Consider the following 26,156-nt stretch of genomic DNA (forward strand, 5'->3'; position numbering starts at 1 on the left):
TGTTTGGCTGCGTGGAGGGAGGAGGTGTAGGTGTGGAAGGCAGATTTGTATCGGGTGAAGGCTTGTTGGGATTTGGTTTTGCGCCATAGTCGCTCCAGGGCACGACTGTGTGTTTTGAGGGTTTTGGTGTGGTCAGTCTGCCAGGGCTGGAGCGGTCGGGGTCTGATGTTGCGTGTAGTTAAAGGCGCTAGTGAGTCAAGGGCTGTTGACAACGCGTTGTTGTAGGCAGTCATAGCCAAGTCGGGGCAGGACAGGGGGAGGATGCTGTCGTGGAGTTGATCAGCTGCAGAGTGGAGGGGGGCAGGGTTAAGGTTGCGGAGGTTACGGCTGGTAGTAGTGTGACATTTGGAGAGGTAGGTGTTGGAGGACAAAGAGATAGAGAAGGTAATCAGGTTGTGGTCAGAGAGAGGGAAGGGGGTGTTAGTGAGGTTGTGGGGAGCGCAGCGGTTGGAGAAGACGAGATCAAGGATATTACAGTCGTATTTCTGTCCCTCCACTTCTAAGATTTACACAGCCCCAACATACAGTATAACCAGGTATATGATCATATTAATGTCCTCTCTCCACCTCTAGCTGGTTCAAGTAGGTTGTATGAAAATGTTCTATACAACAAACATGTACCGAAAACAGGACAAAGATTTTTATTGCAAAAAAAACAAAAAACAAAGAGAATTAAGGAAACAATCAATATAAAGACATATTATTGATCTATAACATACCCTTTCTAAAGACTAATCCTCTACTCCTCTCAAGAACTATATCATTGTTTCCTTATAAAATAAGTCATCAAAATACAGTTTTGGAAAAAATACAGGAAAACAATGTTGTTGTCTAGGCAGGGAAATCCTTATCCTTATAAGTAGTCATTAGAACCATATATCAATTGCATAACTCTGTGAGTATATAGATCAGTGTATTAAACAGTTTGAAAGAATAGAATCTGAGACAGCTTCCAAATTTTTTTGACTGGATCCGAATTCTTGAAATACAACCAGCCTGCCCTGGTTTTGTGAGCTCTCTTCCTATGATTCCTTGTCCATACATTTGCACCAGTGCATCTGATTGACTCCCAGCCCAGCCCCTCTCTTTCCTAACGAATGTGCTGTCATATAGGGGATTGCCAGATGCTCAAAACAAGTCAAATTTAGGTACTTATACTAGTTGCAATTACAGAAACAATGCATTAAATGACTGTAGTTCAACTTTAAACAAGTGTAGTTCATGTATTGCAAGTATTATGCATAAATTATATCTGAAATTGGAAAGATTTATTATAGGGCAGGGGCGGACTGACAACTCATGGGGCCCCTGGGCAATAGGGGATCATGGGGCCCCTGTGTCCTTGCCCAAACTCAAAAAAGCCTATGAAAAAGGTACCAGGGGCATCTCATGGGGCCCCCTACTGACCCCGGGCCCTCTGGCAGTGCCCGAGTTTCCAAATGGTCAATCCGCCCCTGTTATAGGGTAAGCAGCAAAACTTGGTATCATACACAGTATAGACTGGGCAGGCTGGTGAAAGATTTTTTTTATCTGTGCATTAATTAAAGGACATTAAGTAACTACCTTATACTCCAGTGGCCAAATGTTTATCCAGAACTACAGGTATGTTTTTGTATGGATCACCAGGGACCATGGCTCATACTTTTAGCCAGGACTAGAGCAAAAGCATAATAAGTTTTCTTCTTCATTCATAATTTCCAGGATTGAATATAAATTTAACACATGTAAATATTATTTATTCATTCTATAATCTCATTAGTACATAACAAGATTGTACTCAAATTAGAGCAAAAATAGATTTTTGTTGTATAATTTCCTATTCAGCAGGAAACAGATTTGCACAAGCATCAGAGTAACAAATTTTACCAGATATTATATGTTTGAGACCTTTTCTAAACCATGGATAGAGAAAGCCATACAGAATAGGATTACATGTTGAATTTATATAGCTAAACCAGTTAACTACTTCAAAAATTACTTTTGGTGTAGTAAAGTTCATAAACGGATCAATTAGTAAAGCTACAAAAAATGGCATCCAACAGCAAAGGAAGACTCCCATCAAAATAGCTAGTTTCCAAGCTGCCTTGCGCTCTTTCCTCTTGGAAACTTTTTGTGATGTGTTTGAATCCACAACTGCAGCCTTTATAAGCTTTGCATGTTTTTGAGAAACCAGAAATATTTTCACATAGATTCCAACCATTAAAGCTCCTGGAAAAAAAAAACATATAAAGAAAACCACCACTGACCATAATTTGTTAAATGTGATTGGACACACATTGAAACATTGGACTAGAAGATCATATCCCTCAATGCCAGACACATGAGAATTTGATATAACTATACCCAAAGAAAATATCATAGGAGCTGACCAGCAAAATAAGACCAACCTTTTAGTGACGGGCAGAGTAATTTTTATGGGGTAATGGAGTGGCTTACACACTGCATATAACCTGTCAATTGCAATTATACAGAGATGAAAAATAGAAATGATACATAAAGTCATGTCAAAACCATAATGTATCTGACAGAACAGGTTTCCAAAATACCAGCAGTTTTCCACTGTTCTTACCATGCTGTATGGCATTATAAATATTCCAATACACATATCATTTAATGCCAAGGAAAGAATAAGAAGGTTTGTTGCTGAATGAAGTTGTTTAAAATGGGCAATAGTAATAATCATACCAAAATTTCCAAAGATGTTAATAGTTATGGAACATGTGAAGAACATGTAAAGTCCTAGACGGATGGCAAGATACTGATTTGTAGAGCAGAAGGATAAGTTTTGAAATTGAGAACAATTAGGTTTTTCAATTTCCATGCTGCAGAGTCACTGACAAGTGCACAGGTTATGATTACCCACATCAATGATTTATCACAGGAATTTATTTTTATAGCATAATTGACTGCAGTCCTAAAACAAACCATAAATAAGGTTAATAATTATTTCATTTTTGAACTGTAGTTCTGTTTGACATAATTCTCATGTATGTAGCCACAAAGAGTCCAAAGAGGTACATTTAATGCATGCACAAAGAATAATAATAAGGTGACTTGCAGAAATGTTATCATTTTCATCTAGAGATGAAAAGAAAATGTTAGTTCAGATGCGTTTCTAGCTAAGCAAACGGCAGGTGTGTCAGTTCTATTAATCAGCCAAAATTAGAAAAGCACATATTTCACAGCTACATTAGGAAAACTGAGAGTCTTAGAGAGCAAACTGCAAAATCTTTTGCTTTGACCTTCAATTAAAATGGATAATCATATGAAATTAGATATATGGTTTACCTTATAGCTATGTAATGACTTGCCAACTTTAGCAGAAAAACCTTTGAACCTTTAGCATTTACCTACCCATTCACAGGTGTTATAACATGGTGACCACTTTAAAGTCTAATCCATGCTCACCAGAATATCCCCTTTTTCTATCCTGTGTACAGATGAGTGTCAGGGCACCTAAGCCTAAATTACGAGCTGCTATATGGATGTGGGTGACTTCTATCAACTACATTTTGTATTGTCATTGTCACATTTTCATGTATTTTTATAAATCTAGGGTTACTGCACAATAAATATAATTGTTTCTATATAAAATAAAGCATACACAGAGGAATATACAAGAGTAACCTCCCTATAACACCTGAAACTTGACTGTTGTACATCAGCTATAAATTTTTAAAGCTGACATGACTGACATCACTACCAATAATACCAGTCAGTGAGATGATCTGATCGACTGCTGAATTAACATTGTTCTATTGTAGAGTACCTATTTAACACAACTATCTTACAACATGGTCATTTATCATATAAAACAGATGATAATTATTGATACATATTATTAAATGCATCTAAGTCAACTCCATGTTACCTAAGGTAGTGTAAACCTTTGTAAAAAGTGAAGAACAACACAAATTAAAAATGTACCTTTATAAACCTGCTCATCTGATATCCTCTTACACCAGTGCTTGTTGCAGCAACAACTGCCCAATACACAGTGGCTGGCTGTAGGTTCCTTAAATACTAAAACATGTAATGTCAAGAGGCACAGCACTGTGGAATCCAGTTGCTGTATGCTGTTAGTGATAATGAATGTTTTAACGTCTAGCTGCCCTAGGGATTTTTTTCTTCTTCTCTTGATGAGCTTTGAAAATAAAAAATATAATGCAAAATGCTAAACAAAAAAATGAAGCATAAAAATAAGTTTGTAATGAATTTCATAACCTAACATAAGTTTGATACAAGTGCATATTGTATATTGTAAATGTATTTCTGGTAGAACAGCCTTAATTAGGATGAACAAAGTATTCGACCTGTTTAAATTCATGTTTTATATTCTATGCCATACAATCTTTGTTTTACAAATACATATTTAATACAGGATGCTTCCATAACACAGACATTACATAGCACTCTTTTTTTTTTAAATAGAGAATAGCAGAAGTAATTTTCTTTCATTGAAATACAGAAAGGAGCATTAGGTCAAAGGTATTACTAGACATGTGCACGCTGGAAATTTTTGCTTAGTTTAATTTTGGATGCATTGTTCTTGGAAGAATTTTGTTTCATCATATTTGTTATTGTTATGTTGACCCAATTCATTTTCAGAATTTGTTTTGTATCTTTGGCATTTGTTTCGTATATTCATTAATCAGAGTGGATTCATAAAACGTTGCTGTTTTTCAGGAAGATTGCTATATACAGTTAGGTCCATACAGTATATATTTGGACACAGGCAAAATTTTAGTTTTTGTCAGGTATTTACCAAAACATATTCATGCTATAGTTATAGAATGGATATGGGCTGAAAGTGCACACTCTCAGGTTTAATTTGAGGGTATGTACATCCAAATTGGAAGAAGGGTTTAGGAATTACAGCTCTTAAGAGTAGTCACCCCACCTTTATCAAGTGACCAAAAGTAATTGGACAATTGAGTCAAAAGCTGTTTCATGGCCAGGTGTGGGATACTCTATTATTTCTTCATCAATTAAGCAGGTAAAAGGTATGGAGTTTATTCTAAGTGTGGTATTTGCATGTGGAATCTATTGCTGTGAACATACATCATGCGTTCAAAAGAGCTCTCCATGCACGTGAAACATGCCATTGTAAGGCTTCAAAAGCTAAACAAATCCATCACAGAGATAGCAGCAACATTAGGAGTGGCCAAATCAGCAGTTTGGTACATTCTGAGGAAACAAGAACGCAGTTGTGAGCTCAGCAACATAAAAAGTTATGGACATCCACCGAAGACAACAGTGGTGGATGGTCGCAGGATCCTCCCTATGGTAAAGAAAAGCCCATTCACAACATCCAGACAAGTGCAGTGGGGAAGAGGCGGAGCAGTGAGAAAGTGCGCTTGGTGCACTGTGTGGGAAGATAGGTCCCAATACGGGAGTTACTATAGAGAGGGGCAGGCTGCTGACAGCTGTGTTTTGCAAAACTAGCTAACCATATGAGGGCAGTGGAGGGGGAGGGGGGGATGTGCAAAGCTGAGCTGCAGTCAGGTGTTGCAGAGGTAAATTGAGTCAGGTGAGTTGCAGACAGGGTGCATAGGAGAGCTGTGGCTGGGGGGGGTGCAGAGGTGATCTGAGTTGAAACCCACCTTTGCACCCCCAGCCACAGCTCAGCTCTGCACCCCCTGGTCACAGCTCACCTCTGCATCCCACGTCTGCAACTCACTCCTTTACCCCGTCTGTGGCTCATATCTGCACCCTGTCTGAATCTCACCTGTCAAGTCACCCCTGCAACACCTGACTGCATCTCACAACTGTCATCAACCGGCACTCTCCATAGTAACCCTCATCCACAACTGCCTGCAGCTCACCTCTGCACCCCCTGGCCACACCTGGACATTTAAAAAATAAGACCTACCCCCAAAATAAGACCTAGTGTGTTTTTTTGAGCCAAAAAAATATAAGACAGTGTCTAATTTTTGGGGACACACGGTACTAGATGTGTGCATGCCGGAAATTTTTGTTTTGCTTTGTTTTGGTTGCATGTGTTCATTGAAGAATTTTGTTTTGTCATATTTGTTATGTTCAGCTGATTCTTTTTCAGAATACATTTTGTATCTTCGCCATTCATTTTGTATATTGGTCTGTATGGATTCAAAAAATGTTGCAGTTTTCCGGAAGCTTGCAATTAGAGATGAGCGAATCGAACCAGGCGAAGTGGAATTCGTTTCGAATTTCAGGAAAAATTTGATCCGAATCCGAATATTAGCCAACTTCGGGTGCACAAATCGGATTTTTCCCGATCAGCCGGCAAAAGTGTCCCTGCAGAGAGCTCCGCTATTTCTGACAGTTCTCTGACAGTTCCTTCACATGTACAGCGGTTGAAACATTGTATCTATTTGTTTCCATTTAGGATACAGATGTTTTTATTCGGAAACAGATACAATGTTTCAACCTCTGTAAATGTGAAGGAACTGTCAGAGAACTGTCAGAAATAGCGGAGCTCTCTGCAGATACACTTTTTGCTGTACTGGAATACTTCTTCATTCTTCTTTTCATTCTTCTCATTCTTCTTTTCATTCTTCTTTTCATTCTTCTTCTCATTCTTTTTTCATTCTTCTTCTTTTCATTCTTCTTTTCATTCTTCTCATTCTTCTTTTCATTCTTCTTTTCATTCTTCTTCTTTTCATTCTTCTTCTTCTTTTCATTCTTCTTCTTCTTCTTTTCATTCTTCTTTTCATTCTTCTTCTTCTTCTTTTCATTCTTCTCATTCTTCTTTTCATTCTTCTTCTTCTTCTTTTCATTCTTCTTCTTCTTTTCATTCTTCTTCTTCTTCTTTTCATTCTTCTTTTCATTCTTCTTCTTCTTCTTTTCATTCTTCTTCTTCTTCTTTTCATTCTTCTTTTCATTCTTCTTCTTCTTCTTTTCATTCTTCTTTTCATTCTTCTTCTTCTTCTTTTCATTCTTCTTCTTCTTTTCATTCTTCTCATTCTTCTTTTCATTCTTCTTCTTCTTCTTTTCATTCTTCTTCTTCTTTTCATTCTTCTTCTTTTCATTCTTCTCATTCTTCTTTTCATTCTTCTCATTCTTCTTCTCATTCTTCTTTTCATTCTTCTTCTTCTTTTCATTCTTCTTTTCATTCTTCTCATTCTTCTTTTCATTCTTCTTTTCATTCTTCTTCTTCTTCTTTTCATTCTTCTTCTTCTTTTCATTCTTCTTTTCATTCTTCTTCTTCTTATTTTCATTCTTCTCATTCTTCTTTTCATTCTTCTTCTTTTCATTCTTCTTCTTCTTCTTTTCATTCTTCTCATTCTTCTTTTCATTCTTCTTCTTCTTTTCATTCTTCTTCTTCTTCTTTTCATTCTTCTTTTCATTCTTCTTCTTCTTTTCATTCTTCTTCTTCTTCTTTTCATTCTTCTTTTCATTCTTCTTTTCATTCTTCTCATTCTTCTTTTCATTCTTCTTCTCATTCTTCTTTTCATTCTTCTTCTTCTTTTCATTCTTCTTTTCATTCTTCTCATTCATCTTTTCATTATTCTTTTCATTCTTCTTCTTCTTCTTTTCATTCTTCTTCTTCTTCTTTTCATTCTTCTCATTCTTCTTTTCATTCTTCTTCTTCTTTTCATTCTTCTTCTTCTTCTTTTCATTCTTCTTTTCATTTTTCTTCTTCTTCTTTTCATTCTTCTCATTCTTCTTTTCATTCTTCTTTTCATTTTTCTTCTTCTTTTTATTCTTCTTCTTTTCATTCTTCTTCTTCTTCTTCTTCTTTTCATTCTTCTTCTTCTTTTCATTCTTCTTCTTCTTCTTTTCATTCTTCTTTTCATTCTTCTCATTCTTCTTTTCATTCTTCTCATTCTTCTTCTCATTCTTCTTTTCATTCTTCTTCTCATTCTTCTTTTCATTCTTCTTCTTCTTTTCATTCTTCTTTTCATTCTTCTTTTCATTCTTCTTCTTCTTCTTTTCATTCTTCTTTTCATTCTTCTTCTTCTTCTTTTCATTCTTCTTTTCATTCTTCTTCTTTTCATTCTTCTTCTTCTTCTTTTCATTCTTCTTTTCATTCTTCTTCTTCTTCTTTTCATTCTTCTCATTCTTCTTTTCATTCTTCTTCTTCTTCTTTTCATTCTTCTTTTCATTCTTCTTCTTCTTTTCATTCTTCTTCTTCTTCTTTTCATTCTTCTCATTCTTCTTTTCATTCTTCTCATTCTTCTTCTCATTCTTCTTTTCATTCTTCTTCTTCGTTTCATTCTTCTTTTCATTCTTCTCATTCTTCCTCTTCTTCTTTTCATTCTTCTTCTTTTCATTCTTCTTTTCATTCTTCTTCTTTTCATTCTTCTTCTTCTTCTTTTCATTCTTCTTTTCATTCTTCTTCTTCTTCTTTTCATTCTTCTCATTCTTCTTTTCATTCTTCTTCTTCTTCTTTTCATTCTTCTTTTCATTCTTCTTCTTCTTTTCATTCTTCTTCTTCTTCTTTTCATTCTTCTTTTCATTCTTCTCATTCTTCTTTTCATTCTTCTCATTCTTCTTCTCATTCTTCTTTTCATTCTTCTTCTTCGTTTCATTCTTCTTTTCATTCTTCTCATTCTTCCTCTTCTTCTTTTCATTCTTCTTCTTCTTTTCATTCTTCTTCTTCTTCTTTTCATTCTTCTCATTCTTCTTTTCATTCTACTTCTTCTTCTTTTCATTCTTCTTCTTCTTCTTCTTTTCATTCTTCTTCTTCTTCTTTTCATTCTTCTTTTCATTCTTCTTCTTCTTCTTTTCATTCTTCTTCTTCTTCTTTTCATTCTTCTTTTCATTCTTCTTCTTCTTCTTTTCTTCTTCTTCTTCTTCTTCTTCTTCTGGCAACTCCACCACGCAGCTCATTTTTGTTCCAGTATTACTGTATTTTGCTCTTTCAAAATCCTGAAACTTTCTTTTGGCAGGTGTACAGACTCAGGTACTCAGTGCAGGAATGGTGGGAATCCCTCACAATGGACACAGCAGGTGTACATACAGACCCAGGAATTCAACACAGGGACAGTGGGAACCCCTAATAATGGGTAAAGCAGGTGGGCAGGCCCGGAATCTCAGCACATGGATGGTAGGAACCCCTCATAATGGGCACAGCAGGTGTGCATACCCAGAACCTCAGCACAGGGATGGTGGGAACCCCTAGTAATGGGCGCAGCAGGTGTGCAGACCTGGGAACTTAGCACAGGGATGGTAGAAACCCCTCATAATGGGAACAGCAGGTGTACAGACCCAGGAATTTAGCACAGGGATGGTGGGAACTCCTCCTAATGGGCAGAGCAGGTGTACAGACCCAGGAACTCAGCACAGGGATGGTGGGAACTTCTCATAATGGGCGCAGCAGGTGTGCAGACCTGGAACCTCAGCACAGGGATGGTGGGAACCCCTCATAATGGGCACAGCAGGTGTGCATACCCAGAACCTCAGCACAGGGATGGTGGGAACCCCTAGTAATGGGCGCAGCAGGTGTGCAGACCTGGGACCTTAGCACAGGGATGGTAGAAACCCCTCATAATGGGAACAGCAGGTGTACAGACCCAGGAATTTAGCACAGGGATGGTGGGAACTCCTCCTAATGGGCAGAGCAGGTGTACAGACCCAGGAACTCAGCACAGGGATGGTGGGAACTTCTCATAATGGGCGCAGCAGGTGTGCAGACCTGGAACCTCAGCACAGGGATGGTGGGAACCCCTCATAATGGGCACAGCAGGTGTTAGGGGGTTTAACTCTCCAGCATCCATTAGAGACTGATATAGTAATATAGTTCATTCTTCTTTTCATTCTTCTTTTCATTCTTCTTCTTCTTCTTTTCATTCTTCTTCTTCTTTTCATTCTTCTTTTCATTCTTCTTCTTCTTTTCATTCTTCTTCTTCTTCTTTTCATTCTTCTTTTCATTCTTCTCATTCTTCTTTTCATTCTTCTCATTCTTCTTTTCATTCTTCTCATTCTTCTTCTCATTCTTCTCATTCTTCTTCTCATTCTTCTTTTCATTCTTCTTCTTCTTTTCATTCTTCTTTTCATTCTTCTCATTCTTCTTTTCATTCCTCTTCTTCTTCTTTTCATTCTTCTTCTTCTTATCATTCTTCTTTTCATTCTTCTTCTTCTTCTTTTCATTCTTCTCATTCTTCTTTTCATTCTTCTTTTCATTCTTCTTCTTCTTCTTCTTTTCATTCTTCTTTTCATTCTTCTTCTTCTTTTCATTCTTCTTCTTCTTCTTTTCATTCTTCTTTTCATTCTTCTTCTTCCTCTTCTTTTCATTCTTCTTCTTCTTCTTTTCATTATTCTTCTTCTTTTCATTCTTCTTCTTCTTCTTCTTCGTCGTGCCCCGTGACTGGCCAAATGAGTGAAGTGTGTGGTGATTCTAAGATCGACGGCACTCATCTGCATGTCATACTGACTGACAGTATTATTTCTCTTCCCCAGCAGACTCCAAGGGCATTTAAATTAAAGGTACAGTGTTCTGCACTAATATAAAGGCTCTCTGAAGCCTAGAAACCCTTTAAATAAGTTAAATTCGCTGCGATAAATTCGCATCGAATCGAATTTCTCCCGCAAATTCGGCGAATCAGCCGAATCGAATTTTTGAATAATTCGCTCATCTCTACTTGCAATATATTCGATATATTACCAAATCAGACAGATTAAAAATGTAAGGATTCAATATTTTCGAACACTAAGCCAACCTATCAAGAAAAATGGCATGATCGGATTGAGCGATATTGTAAACAAAAACGCAGCGCTATGAGACTTATGAATAAAGTGAAGTACGTGCAAGCGCCATAAAGCGCTATATGTGACATAATATAAAGTGATTCGTCCAAATATGATGTACTGATATAGTGGACAAATATGCAAATAAAATTCAAATAAAATCAAGTGACTTTGGTGGTTATTAATAAGTATTATAAAGTCCAATAAAGGAGTAATTCACATTGAAGAACCAGAAGCGCAATATTAAAGTGCATTTGTGTGTTTAGTTATCCCGTCATGGTCATCTGGATGTGGATAGGGATGTTGGAAATCATCTGGCACACGTCAGCATACAAGGTGATTAGCAGACCTCTCACACAATCTCCAGGGACATCTCATCAGATGTGTGCCGATGAGTGTTGTGTCTTGCAAACGAATCCTGAGGAGAGTCGGGAAGCTGGTGGAGGTGTCCAGTGAGGTTTTCTATGCAGTCTAGGCATACATCGGTTAATGAAGAGCCCCCAAGGTGGAGTTCTTCAAATGCCCACTGTGTTCCCATCCGATAGTCAACGATATCTGATGGGATGTCCCTGGAGATTGTGTATCTTGTTTATCACATAAATCAACCAATTGTGTCAAAACCAATGTGCTGTGATGGTTGCATCTGTACAAGTAATCAGGGAACATAGCTTAGTGTATTGTCACCTATGGCAGTTTCAGTTTCTATAGGGCAAGCAAGTCTAGCCTACTGGCACATGGCTGCCCCAGGAATGCCATGTTCATGGCCAGGAAGTACAGGAGGCTAAAGAAAGAAAGAACAAAGGAGTTCCAGTGGTTGGCTGGAACTGGTGTCTTACAGAGGGATGTGCATATAGGTAAGTTCAGATGCAAGCACATCTGTGCCCATCTGTACAGACTCATCAGTGAAGTTTCATCATTGCAGCTTATCAGTGCCACCCCATCAGTGCTGCCTCATCAGTGGAGCCTCATCAGCGCCCATTGTTGCTGCCTCCTCTGTGCACAGTGTAGCTTATCAGTGCCGCCTCATCAGTACCCATCAGTGTAGCCTCATTAGTGCACATCTGTGCAACCTCACTAGTGCACATCAGTTCAACCTCATCAGTGCCCATTAGTGCAGCCTGATCAGTGACCATCCATTCAGCCTGATCAGTGCTATTGGTGCAGTCTCATCAGAGCACATCAGTGAAAACTCATCAACACCCATCAGTGCAGCCTAATCAGCACCCATCAGAGCAGCCTCACCAGCAACCATCAGTGCAGCCTTATCAGCTCCCATCAGCACAGCCTCATCAGTGATTATCAGTACACATCAGTGCAGCCTCATCAGCATCCATCAGAGCAGCCTTATCAGCGCCCATCAGTGCAGCCTCATCAGTACCAATCAGTCCAGCCTCAATAGCGCATCTCAGTGCATCCTCATAAGTGTACATCAGTGCAGCCACATCTCTCCCAGTGTCCCTATCACAGAAGTGTTTCACCACAGCCAGTGTACACTATGTATAAAAAATTCTTTAACAGCAAGGCATTTCAAGTCCTCATTAGGACAGACTAGAGCAGCAGGGAACTCTGCATCTGATTCTGATTCCAAATATAGACCGGTGTTAAGTAGTGTGTCTGTAACAGAATCAGAGGAGTAGGAAAGTGTGCCCACCAAACGAAGGCATTCTGGCGAGGAGCAGGCAACCAACAGCAGTGCAGTGGCAACCATCAGTAGCACACTACCTTTTCATGAAAGGCCAGGTACTAGTGGGGTGTCACGTCAGCCCCAAAGGGTTAGGGCCCGTGCCAGTCTCCCATAAGCACTTGAAAGCCTGGTATGGCTTCCCCCTAACTCAAGAGCAACTAATATCCCCCCTTTTACTGATCAGCCAGGTGTTCAGACCAACACAGAAAATTTAGCACCCATTGGTTTTTTAAATCTATTTTGCACCAATGATTTATTAAGTTCAGTTGTGGGTCAGTGCAACCTTTATGCCCAACAATTTAACGTCAATAATCCAAATTCAAGTTATGCCCGTCCATATGAATAGAAACAATTAACAGTGGAGGAATTCAAGGTATTAAAAAATTTTTGGGACCACATATTTAATATGAGACTTATAAAAAAAATTACACTCTTATTGGTCCACCCACTCATCATTCATATGCCCATTTTTCATCAGTTATGCCAAGAATGAGATATTTTATGATCATGCGGTTCCTCCATTTCAGTGATAACACGCAGTGTCCTCCCTGAAATGACCCTGCATATGATACATTTTATAAAATTGGGCCACTTTTCTCACATACATTTTCCCCGGTGTATATCCTGGACAAAAACATCTGTGTGGATGAATCACTTGTCCACTTCATTGGCAGTTTGGGCATCTACACAAGGCTGGACTGGGCTACAAAACTATCGCCAAGCAGCTTGGTGAGAAGGTGACAACAGTTGGTGTAATCATTCGTAAATGGAAGAAACACAAAACAACTGTCAGTCTCCCTAGGCCTGGTGCACCATGCAAGATCTCACCTCGTGGAGTGTCAATAATCATGAGAGCAGTGAGGAATCATCCCAGAACTACACATGAGGATCTTGTCAATGATCTCCAGGTAGCACAGTAACCAAGAAAACAATTGGTAGCACACTACGCCGACAAGGATTGAAATCCTACAGTGCCCACAAGGTCCTTCTGCTTAAGAAAGCACATGTCCAGGCCCGTCTGAAGTTTGCTACTGAACTCTGAATGATGCAGAGGAGGACTGGTTGAAAATGTTGTGGTCAGATGAGACCAAAATCGAGCTCTTTGGCATCATTTCAACTCGCTGTGTTTGGAAGAGGAGGAATGCTGCCTATGACCCCAAGAACACCATCTAAACTATCAAACATGGTGCTGGAAACATTCTGCCTTGGGGGTGTTGTTCTGCTAAGGGGACAGGACAACTGCACCGCATCAGGGACGATGGACAGGGCAATGTACCATCAAATCTTGGGTGAGAACCTTCTTCCCTCAGCCAGGGCATTGAAAATGGGTCGTGGATGGGTGTTCCAGCATGACAATGACCCAAAATACACGGCCAAGGCAACAAAGTAGTGGCTCAAGATGAAGCACATTAAGGTGCTGGAGTGGCCTAGCCAGTCTCCAGACCTTAATTCGATTGAAAATCTGTGGAGGAAGCTGAAAGTTCGAGTTGTCAAACGTCAGCCACCAAACCTTAATGACTTGGAGAGGATCTGCCAAGATGAATGGGCCAAAATCCCTCCTGAGATGTGTACAAATCTGGTGGCCAACTACAGGAAACGTCTGACCTCTGTGATTGCCAACAAGGGATTTACCACCAAGTACTAAGTCATGTTTTGTGAAAGGGATTAAATACTTATTTCCCTCATGAACATGCAAATCAGTGCATAATTTGTTAGACATGCATTTCTTTTGAATTTTTTGTTGCTATTCTGTCTCTCAGTGTTACAATACACCGAACATTCGATTTTTAGACTGATCATTTCTTTGTGAGTGGGCAAACATTCAAAATCAGCAGGGGATCAAATATTTATTTCCTTCTCTGTAATTATAGCTTTAAACAAGGCAAAAAAAAAAGAAAAAGCTTTTTTTTATTCCAGCAGCCCCCTAGAACACCTATTATATATTTCCTCAAAAAATCCATAAGGACCCTATTAATCCTCCAGACCCATCATTAGTGGGATTGGCTTCTAACATCAAGAATAGGGGAATATATTGATTCTTTCTTACAAGCTCTAATTGTATAGACTCCGGCTTATTTAAAGTACATATAACAAATACTGGATGAACTGAAAGACATTTGTGTGGACCAAGAAACGTTTTTGGCAACAGCAGATGTCGCTTCCCTATACACAAATTTCTTTCACAAAGATGGGACAACAGCGGTTCAGTTCTACTTTAGAAACTCAGATATCCCCTTAGCTCAAAAAGAATTTATTGTATCGTTGTTAGATTTTGCGATGTCACATAATTATTGTTGGTTTAACAACACTTTCTATTTACAAGAGAGGGGGGTAGCTATGGGGGCAAAATTTGCCTCCAGCCTCACAAATTTATTTATGTCAAAGTGGGAATCAGAGGTTATTTTCAACAAACAATAGGTTAATTTACTTTTATAAGAAGTGATGCATTGATGTTCTTGCTGGAAAAAAAATATTTGAAGCAACAGGCAGCATGGATTCATGAAAGACAGAAGTTGTCAAACAAATCTAATTTCCTTTTATGAGGAGATGAGCAAAACCTTGGAAGAGGGGTGGCTGTGGACGTGGTATACTTGGATTTTGCAAAAGCATTTGACACAGTTCCCCACACATGGCTAATGTGTAAGATAAAGTCTACAGGCTTGCAAAAATTCATATGTAAATGTATAAAAAACTGGTTAAAAGATTGTATTCAGAGAGTAGTGGTTAATGATTCATACTCTGAATGTTCTAAAGGTTGTTAGTGGTGAAGGTTCAGTGTTAGGACCGTTACTTTTTAATATATTTATAAACGATATAGGGTCTGGGATTAAGAATACCATTTCAGTTTTTGCAGATGACACCAAGGTTTGCAGTGGAATAACGTCCTTACAGGATGTCTCCAACTTACAAGCTGACCTCAATGCACTGTTTAGTTGGGCAACTATGTGGCAAATGAGGTTTAATGTTGATAAATGTAAGGTTATGCACTTGGGGGCTAAGAATATGCAAGCATCATACATACTAGGGGGGTACAACTGGGGGAATCAATGGTGGAGAAGGATCTGGGAGTTCTGGTAGATCACAAGCTTAATAATGGCATGCAATGCCAAGCTGCGGTTTCTAAAGCGAGCAAAATCCTCTCTTGTATTAAAAGAGGTATAGACTCCAGAGAGAGAGATATCATTCTACCCCTGTACAAATCATTAGTAAGACCTCATCTGGAATATGCAGTTCAGTTTTGGGCACCAATTCACAAAAACAACATTGAGGAACTGGAGAAAGTGCAGAGAAGGGCAACTAAACTGATAAGAGGCATAGAGGAGATCAGCTATGAGGAAAGATTAGAGGAACTGAATGTATTCTCTCTTGAGAAGAGGAGATTAGAAGGTATATGATTAACATGTATAAATACATTAGGGGTTCATATAGTGAACTCAGTGTAGAGTTATTCACCCTGAGGTCATCACAGAGGACAAGGGGGCACTCTTTACGTCGCGAGGAAGAGATTTCATTTCTAAATACGGAAAAGTTCTTCACAGTAAGAGCTGTGAAATGTGGAATAGACTCCCTCAAGAGTTGTTTCTGGCCAGATCAGTGGATTGCTTTAAAAAAGGCTTGGACTTCCGGTTCTGGCGCTGATGCTGTGAGGAGGTGAGACCCGCGGCTCCCGGGTTCCCCGCATATAAAGCCGGCATCCTGCGCAGGGGACTCCTGTCAGCTGCTTCAGGAGCTCCCCACTGGCCCCCCCGCACGATCCTCGGTCCCTTCGGCATGGAGCGATTCCTCCTGCCGAATCCACAGGGCTCAGGTCCCACCACGAGGGGAGAGGGATGCGGCTCTCCCCCTCCTGCAGCCAAGATGGCCGCCGCCCATAATATCTCAATGGACACAGGCACAGAGGCTGTTACACACGCTGGTGCAGATGTACACACCCTCCCTGCACACAGTGATAATACTATACCAGCCCTGACCTCTACTCCTGGCACCTGTAGTTCCACAGAAATATATGACCAGATTGCACAAGCAGTTGCTGCCATTCTACTGCCCACAATCACACAAGCCGTGGATCATGCAGTAGCCACAGGCATTGAACAGATCAGAAAAGACATAGGTGATCATAGTAAACGTTTAACTGAAGTGGAACAGCGTCTGTCAGATTTGGAGGACGATGTTCACTCGCTGCGCTCAGGTGCACTTCAAACCAATCGTACGCACCAATCCATCCTAGACAAGCTGGATGATTTAGAAAATCGCTCACGCAGAAATAATCTGCGCATAGTGGGCCTTCCAGAATCATTTTCAACCGGGGTGCTTCCAGAATTATGCTCCACACGTATACCCTCAGCTCTAGGTCTAACCACTTTGTGTCAGGTCGAGAGAGCTCATCGCCTGGGGCCGCCTTCGAATGACCACCGTACACCGCGATCGGTGATAGTCAAGTATCTCAACTACGCTGATCGAGTGGCTATTCTTAATTCTTTCCGCAATTCTCGATCCCTACAAGTAGACGGTCACAAATTACTCCTATTTGCCGATTACTCGCAAGAAGTATCCCGCAAACGTAAGGCCTTTCAGGAAATATGTGCCACGCTCCACCAAAGGGGCTACAAATTCACCCTGGCTTATCCGGCTACTCTCCGCTTTACTACACCTTCGGGTGATACAAAGTCTTTCATCCACCCTGAAGAAGCCGCTCAATATCTACAAGATTCTTTGATGGCTACGGATGGTGTGCCGTCTCCTCACCCTCGCAACTCGGGCCCTAGAGATCAGCGAAGCCCTCGCAAAGATCCACCGAAACGCCCACGTACTAACTTTGCTCCCTCTAAATCTCGCCAATCCTGAGCTGGCGCACTCTCTCAGGCGCTATACGGTTTACCCCACGAATTGGACCACCTGCCTTGTTTAACTGAATTTAAGTTTCTTGTGCCTTTAGCTATCATCTTCAGTCCACAGATACCTATACCAGTTGTTAGAAAGCAATAATTTAGTTGGTCCTGTGGTACTTTCCTCTCATTTTGCTTGATAGCATATACATATACTGACTGTGTCATCCCTTCTCTGTGCCTTGCCTCGACCACAGTTCCGCTCTGGTCATTCGATTTGTTGAGCCTCTTCTCCCTTTGGCGATGCCATTTAGGCAAGGGGGTCATGCTCCCCTGCCCTCTCAACAACTCCAATGAGTCACTGCTGCAGATCACTACTCTGCTATTTCCCGGACACGTTGGTCGCAGTACAGGGACAGCATGCAGATTTATGTGAAGTCCAATACACTGTTATGGTTTTTTGTTTGTTTTGCTCTTCTGATAGGCCCCAGTTGGGCCACCATGTTCCACTCTCTCTCTCCCTTCTTCTGCTCTCCTTCCTTACATTTTTCTGGAGAATCACCCCTTCCTTGGGAGTCGACCATACTTCTTCAGAGATTGGGCGGTAATTGGCGGATAGCTGGCTCCACCCTACAAAACTCTAAGTCCACTACCTTTGTATTCACCTCATATCATGTGACCTAATGATTCGTATTTATTCTTGGAATGTCAAGGGCTTAAGATCACCTCATAAACGAATGGCTATTCTCCGCCATCTCCGCCGACTTAGAGCAGATGTAGCACTACTCCAAGAAACACATTTAGGCCAATCTGACTTTGTTCGTATGAAGAAACTTTGGGTAGGACACGTTATAGGTTCTCCCTCACTCAATAATAAAGCAGGTGTGCTCATTCTGATTCACAAAAAGCTCGCACCTGACATAATCTCGGTAAACACTGATGAGGCAGGCAGATTCCTAGCGGTACACCTCAAAGTAGGCTCTCAATCATTGGTCCTCACCAATATTTATGCTCCAAACTCACCGTCAAAACAGTTTTTTCAGGACCTGTCCTCAAAGCTGTCCGCCTACATACATCTACCTTTAGTAGTCGGAGGGGACTTCAACTCACTTATGAATGCCTATGAAGATAAGTCAAAATCGCTAGAACACAATCACCGCCCACTTGCGGAGTCCCAATCAACACTCACACTACTGTCTACATTTGCGGAAGCAATGCAACTAACAGACATTTGGCGTTTAGACCACCCAGATGGGAAGGAATTCACCTTCTTTTCTCCGGTACACCATTCGCTTTCCAGAATAGACTCTTTTTTTTGCAATTCTATTGCTTTGCAATACACATCTTCCTCAGATATACATGACATAGTTATTTCGGATCATTCTCCCATATCCATAACCCTCAACTATCTTAACAACACACAATCTCACAAAACGTGGCGCTTTCCTTCTTTCTTAGCAAATAACCAGGAGGTGTTATGTCAACTCCAAGATACTTGGGCAGACTTCCAGATCACCAATGCAGCTCACTTATCCAATCCTAACCTATTTTGGGAAACAGGAAAGGAGGTTTTACGTGGTAAAATCATCGCCTTTACATCTGCATATAAGAAAAAGGTCGCTCTAAAATACACAGAAGCTAGTAACCGACTCCGACAGACGCAAAAAAATTTGGCTGACTCCAACACACATGAACACAGGAAAGCTTGGCTAGAGGCAAAACACCAATTCGAAACATGGGCAACATCACAAGAATCCATGCACCAATCACATCTTGACTTACAGTATCATAAATTTGGCAACAAGCCGGGCAGACTCCTGGCTCGCTTGTGCCGTAAACCGTTTACTCCTACACAATTTACCTCCCTCAAAGACTCTCAGGGTATATTGAAACACTCCCCTGAAGAAATTGTTTCCATATTGGAAAGTTTCTACACTAAACTATATGGCCCCGACCCTATTGACCAATCAAAGGCTTTGTCTTTTCTAGACGGCATTGCTCTTCCTCAAATCGATCTCGTAGCACTCCAATCTCTTAATGCTCCTATATCTCAATCCGATATTCAATCCGCTATAAAAACTCTAGCTAATGGTAAAGCCCCTGGCCCAGACGGATACACTTCTGAGTTCTATAAACTCATGGCTACAACCCTTTCTCCTACCCTGCAATCAGTTTACTGCTCTATTCAAGAAGGGGGTGCCTATCTTCCGTCTGCCTTTCAGGCACATATAAAATTGATAGCAAAGAAAGACAAAGATCCGTCTGACCCAGGTTCCTATAGGCCGATCTCCCTTCTAAATTTAGATGCCAAAATTCTATCGAAAATTATCGCAAATCGTTTAGCTATTGTTTTACCTTCCATCATTCATCCCTCTCAAGCGGGCTTCATACAAGGACGCTCTGCTGCCTCAAACATCCGCAAAGTACTAGCAGTGTTAAATCATGCTAAAATCAATCCTCACCTAGATCTAGCGATAATCTCTCTTGATGCTGAAAAGGCCTTCGATAATGTTAACTTTCAGTGGCTGCAGATGGTTTTACATAGATTTGGCTTCTCAGGCCCTTTCACTCATGTAGTCCAAGCTATGTACTCAGCTCCTACAGCACAGGTGGTTGCTGCAGGACACACATCTACCCCTATTAAACTGCATAAAGGAACAAGACAAGGGTGCCCCTTATCCCCCTTGCTCTTCAATTTGGCCCTAGAACCCTTAGCCCACCTCCTTCTGTTCCACTCACAGCTGCACGGAGTCCAAATAGCTCAACAAGATCTACGTTTAGCCTTGTTTGCCGATGACATTTTAATTTTCACTGCCAACCCAACTCACGACTTGCCTTATATACAGGATATTTTCACAGCCTTCAGGCACTGTTTGGGTCTTCGTATTAACTTCACGAAAAGCGAAGTCCTTCCCTTATTCCATGCACGCACTCCCTCATGGGCTCATAATTCTCATTTCAAAATTGCTCCTCATCATATTACATACTTAGGAATCAAAATTGGAAAACTTGCCTCTTCTCTCTACTCGCTCAATTTTTCACCAACAATTCAAAAAATTATAGGCGAACTAGAGGTATGGAAAGAGTTACCACTGTCACTTGTAGGGAGAGCCCACCTCTTCAAGATGGTGAGCTTCCCGAAATTGTTATACCCTCTTCAGACCATCCCTCTACTACTTAAGCATACGGACATTCTTAGACTAAACAAAGCGCTCTCTACATTTATTTGGAAAGGACATCGGTCACGCATTGCCCTGCATAAGCTATATCTGCCTAGATGTGAGGGGGGAATTGGTCTTCCAAATATCAGAGTATATAATCTCTCATGCATCTTACGGGTGTGTATAGATTGGCTGACCAAATCCTCCAACTATTCTAATCTGCAAATAGAATCTGCCATGGCCCATCCTTTCGATCTTGCAGCCCTTTTACATTCAAACCCTAACTCACTCCCTCCACACTTAAAATATAATCCACTCATCCGTGATACCCTTATCACATGGAGGGAGATCAGACGTAAATTAGGCGTATCCCCATGGGTTTCCCGTTTCCTCCCCATACATCATAATCCTGCTTTTTCTGTCCCTCAACAACACGCAGCCTATGATCTATGGTTGGAAAGGGACCTCAAACTAGTTAGCCAATTATACGATACGGCCTCTGGCTTTCCTTTATCTTTTTCTCAGATTTCAACTTCTTTCAATCTACCGCCTCATCATTTTCTGTATGTTTTGCAAGTTTGTAATTATGTGAACAAGATAACATTGGTTAAATCTAGTCGCTTCCTTTCCTCGTTCATAGATATCTTAGTTAGAAATCGGAAATACAAGATATCCCATATTTATGGACCATTAAACCTACACTATGTACACCCTCTAGAGGCCTCCACTCCTACTTCTCCTTGGATCAGAGACTTTGACAATACACTCTCAATGGATCAAATCCTCACTGGTTTCAACAATACCTGTGCCTTCAACTCCAATGAGTTCTGGCGGGAGCAACAATTAAAGTTAATGCACCATGCCTATATGCCATGCCTATATGTCCGTGGGAATCCCTCGGTCTCTACTTGCCCTTTGTGTGGGCACTATAAACCTTCGCTAAAACACAGATTTTGGGATTGCCAACTAATATCTACTTTTTGGTCCCAACTACTCAGCTATATCGCCTTCATCACTTCTCTACAACTACCAAGGGACCCTTTACCTCTTTTCTTCGGCAACTTGGAATCAGTCTCCACAGGGCCTCATCCACTTCAGCTTGCCATTCTCCGAGCCACAAAACCGTGGCTGTCCTCTTGCCTGATGGTCGCGAGGAGAGCCATATTGAAAAAGTGGGTCTCCAACAGTCCTCCTAATATCTCGGATGTCAAGTCAGCTCTTAATGCACTTCTTCGTCTGGACCAGCTTAACTTCCTCACCTCATCCCTCCAGCACAGTGAGGATCAATATAATCGAAAATGGAGACTCTATGTTCAAAAATCCTTTCCAACCACAGAGCTTCAGTTTTTCCTTCATGGCTCTTCTGTGATGCCCCAATCTGGAAACATGATCCAGTAAACCCGGACTTATTGTTTTGATTTATGAGGATTTAAGGTGTGCATGACTATATCTAAAACATTTACAATACTCGTTTGTTGCTGCTCTCACACCGCTTCTAGCCAACCTAGGCAACCAAGCCACATTTCCTTTCATCTATTTCCTTTACCATTTTCTTTATACTTCATCTTCATCGCACATTCTTTTATAACTTCTCCCCCCACCCTTAATCAGCGAGGACTCACAACACGTATATCACTTTTTGTTACAGGGAGTCGCCTCTAGCTCTATTTTTCTCTCAAACCACAGCGCTTGGCTCATTACCAAATATTCTTAACGACTTCTTGGGAGGGGATCCTCTGGCCCGTTCCAACATCATTTTCCCACCTCTTTCTTTTTTTTTTCTTTTTCTCCATCTTTTTCTCCATCTTTTCTCCATACTAGCTTCCTTCTCAACTTTTTTCTTTTTTCTCCTTCTGAATAGATCTACCTATCTCCCTGATCCTTCTTCTTTGATTATCTCCTCTGCATACGCTTCTTTCCTACTTCAACATTCATGTCTTACGCATGACAACTGACATACTCTAAGCACCCCAGTTCTCATTCAAAGTTCAGTGGTATGTCCTGACCTTCTTATCTTTGGATATATATCATAGCTTACCATTACACATTCCCTACACTCTATACTGACTTACAATGCCTCCCATCTTTTGTCTCATTTGCCTTCAGAGTTTCTGTTCAGAGGTTCTAACTGCTGACATATCGTGAATCTTTCTGATCAGTTTTCTATGCAAAATTTTGTATTGCTCATATTGGTCAATCTATCAGTACTGTTAAAAAAAAAAAAAAAAAAAAAAAAAAAAAAAAAGGTTACTTTGTTGCCAAGAAGCATCTTTGGAGTGTTTCATCCGCTGAGTTTATGTAAATTGAAAAATTCAAATAAAGCTTTGTTTAAAAAAAAAAAAAAAAAAAAAGGCTTGGATTCTTTCCTAGATACACAGAATATAACTGGTTACTAACATTTATAGGTAAAGTTGATCCAGGGAATATCCGATTTGGGGAATCAGGAAGGAATTTTTTATCCCCTGCAGGAACAAATTGGATCATGCTTTGCTGGGTTTTTTTCCTTCCTCTGGATCAATGGTGGGTATAGGATTATAACTTTTTTTGTTTTGGTTGAACTGGATGGACTTTTGTCTTTTTTTCAGCCAGACTAACTATGTAACTATATGTAACTATGACACTTTGCGCCTTTGGAAAGTATATGCGTCATCATTGATTGAGTTCATTACCGATCTGAATCATAATAATTATGTTATTAATTTGTCGTACATATACAGTAAGGATGTTGCTAACTTTATAGATCTTAGTTTGAGGATTGTTGATGGAGAAATCTACAGTAAGTCCTTTTCCAAGACATCAGATAGGAATAGTTTTATCCCCCTTGAAAGTTGCCATCACGCACATTGGCTCAGAAACATCCCCAAAGGACAATTCTTGAGGATGAGATGGAATTGTCTTAATATGGAAGATTATGTAGAACAAGCAAGTTTACTTAAATATAATGTTTTAGAGAAGGGCTTTAACCTCCTTGGCGGTATGATTCTTTCCGATTTTTTGTGCTGAAAGCGGTACCATTTTTTTGCATGGAAATATGTAGTTTTTTATTGTAGGCTGTAATTTTTAGGAATAACTCACTGAAATCTGTCCGAACAAGAGTCTATTAAACATTCCGGGTATGATAAAATTTGAAACACGAAATCATAAATTATAATTTAATAAATAATCATAAAAAATAATAATATAATAATAATAAATTTAATTCAATAATATAATCAAACCAAAAACACTGAAATTTGAAATACAGAGGCAAATTCGCACATCGCTGAGCAAAGTCGCAAAATTGTTTTCAGTGTCTGATGACGAATTTCCCCAGGAATCATTATCACTCAATTCTGCAAGTGGTTCTGATTTACTATCGCTGTTCTAAAACCGCTTTTGATGTAAAGGGACGCTTTTTGGACGCCATGGACTTTTCTAAGTTTCCAGGCAGAAAGAACATTCAAAATGCAGGCAGGGCGCAGGACAAAGCAGTAGGGACAAAATGTATGTGAAATGCATTGAAATAGCAATGACAGCAAAAATGAAATTTTTTTAAAAATTCAAATTTCCCGCTGGTTCCGGCGCCCGTACGTCCCGACGTCACAGGGACCGGAACACAGAAGCCGGATGCCGGCATCGGCCGGAGGAGATGGCCGGGGATGCTGGAGGGGACAGATCGCGGGAGCGAAGGACAAGGTAAGTGCTGCAGGGACCCCCAGAGAACGCCGCATGGTAAGCCCGAGTGTAGCTCGGGGTTACCGCTTTTGGTATAGAAATTTTACCCCGAGCTACACTCGGGAACACCGCTAAGGAGGTTAATGAAGCTACTTTAGTTAATACTATTCAGGAGGTAGCAGCGACGAACAGAGTTATTGTTGGGTCTTCCTGAGAAAAAAGAGAAAAAATTGTTTTGCAGTTTTATTACAAACATTTTTTGTGTTCTGTATTCCCAGATCAATCATATCTTAAAAAAGAGATGGGGTATATTGAAGACTGATCCTGTACGTACAGAAATTTTACCTGATAAGCCAGAAGTTATTTTTAGGAGATCCTCTAATTTGAAGTACAAATTGGCTCCAAACACAATTGACCCCCCAAAACCCTCACCTTCTTTATTCATACATTCTAAGGGATTTTTAGATGCATGATCTGCACAGTTAATAATGTTAGAAAGAAAAGAGTCATGACTTTTACTTTAACAGTTACCAATAAACAATATTCTATTGATACATGTGTTACATGTGAATCAAAGTATATAGTATATTTATTGGAATGCCCATGTCATAAACAGAGCTACCATAAGGTTGAGGGTTTACCTCAGGGAACACGTTTAGGCGCACCCTAAAAACCCATCTCTACAGGGAAGCCTACCCCACCCCCTGCTAACTTGCCGACCTCCTCCACTCTTTCTACCACTCCATCCCCCACAGCTATCTCCTCCTGTACCACTATCCCCTCCCTCCTAGATTGTAAGCTCGAAAGAGCAGGGCCCTCGAACCCCTCATGTTTTGCATTGTATTGGTATTGTTCTGTCACATGTTCTGTCCCCCTTTGTAATGTACAGCACTGAGCGAACCATTGGCGCTTTATAAATACTGTATAATAATAATAATATAATAAAAGTTTTAAAAAACACAGCCTGTCAGCACATTTTCATCAATGCCACAATAGAGATCCTAGGGGTCTTAATTTGCAGCAATTGATAAATCACAATCCTGAGGGTGTCACCGGAGAAGAGAAATATTGAAATTTGAAATTAAATGGTTGTATGAATTAAAATCTTATGCCCCATTAGGTTTAAATGGGGACTGGGATATAAATTGTTTATTGATACCAGCTAATTTTATTATATTTTAGTTAATTACATTTTAACTTTATTTTATTTTATTTAGAATTTTCCTCCACCAAAAGGTCATTGTCAGTATGTTTTTAATTTTTATTTTTGTATTATTTTGTTTTTTAATATACTAAAAAATGAATTTTATATTTAAGACCTTTATATGTAGCCCATCTGACAGAATAGTTTACCCTTATAATTTAATCTAGATACATTTTTATTGTCTGTTTACGTAATCTATAAGGTCCTGTAGGGGATCTTCTATATCATGGTAGCTGTTTTATTCATGGTCTTTTGAGACTTCAAGAAAATGGCACAGATACTAGAAGTGAGGTTTTTACAGTTCCTAGTCCATTAGAAAATGGCACAGAGACTGGAAGTGACGTCTCACTATCCCCACTGATGAGCTACATAATAATGGCCGCTGTTATTGTTTGTTTGGAAACCCCTGAGGATGCTCTATCGCTCAAAATGGTGTTGGGTTGTGGCGTAATTGCTGGAGGTCATGTCATCATTCCTAGTGTCTGGAGGCCCCTTATGTAAGTGAGCACACAGCAGCTTTTATTTCTTTATTCATTTGGCATTACAAATTTTATCTGTACTACCTACGCTTTATCATTAAAACTACTACATTATGAGAAGTTTTTGTTGGTGGTTTCTAGAGGATTAAAGCACATACAATATACTGACATCTGGTGGAACGCAATTTGTTTCCTGATATATTGGAGGATCACATCCTGAAAGTAAATCATTATACGGGCGTTTATTGCTGTTTTATAATTATACAACATCTTTTGGTGAGTTTTTATTTCAGACATTGGTGGAGGTGATGCTTTTGATTGTCTTGGATCTCTGGGTAAAGACTGCTCATAGAGAACAGTGGGACTACATGTGCAGTTCATTATACTACCATCCTCATAGAGTCTACATTACTCATCAAAGCACTGTTGGACTTTTAGTTATATATTGTTTGTTTATATCATTGCACATTTTGAATC

The 26,156-nt window shown here is 39.9% G+C and overlaps 1 protein-coding gene across 1 annotated transcript; it reads right to left on the bottom strand.

Annotated features, from left to right (window-relative positions):
* Nucleotides 1-1,816: 1,816 nt before the first annotated feature.
* LOC149462859 (trace amine-associated receptor 3-like) lies at nucleotides 1,817-2,821 on the bottom strand. Its single transcript, XM_089676304.1, has one exon. The coding sequence runs from the start codon at nucleotides 2,819-2,821 to the stop codon at nucleotides 1,817-1,819; it is 1,005 nt and encodes a 334-aa protein (XP_089532430.1).
* Nucleotides 2,822-26,156: the final 23,335 nt, after the last annotated feature.

Source organism: Staurois parvus, unplaced genomic scaffold, assembly GCF_062004578.1.
Source record: "Staurois parvus isolate SC_StPar_1 unplaced genomic scaffold, SC_StPar_1.0 ptg000165l, whole genome shotgun sequence".
NCBI classification, from domain to species: domain Eukaryota; kingdom Metazoa; phylum Chordata; class Amphibia; order Anura; family Ranidae; genus Staurois; species Staurois parvus.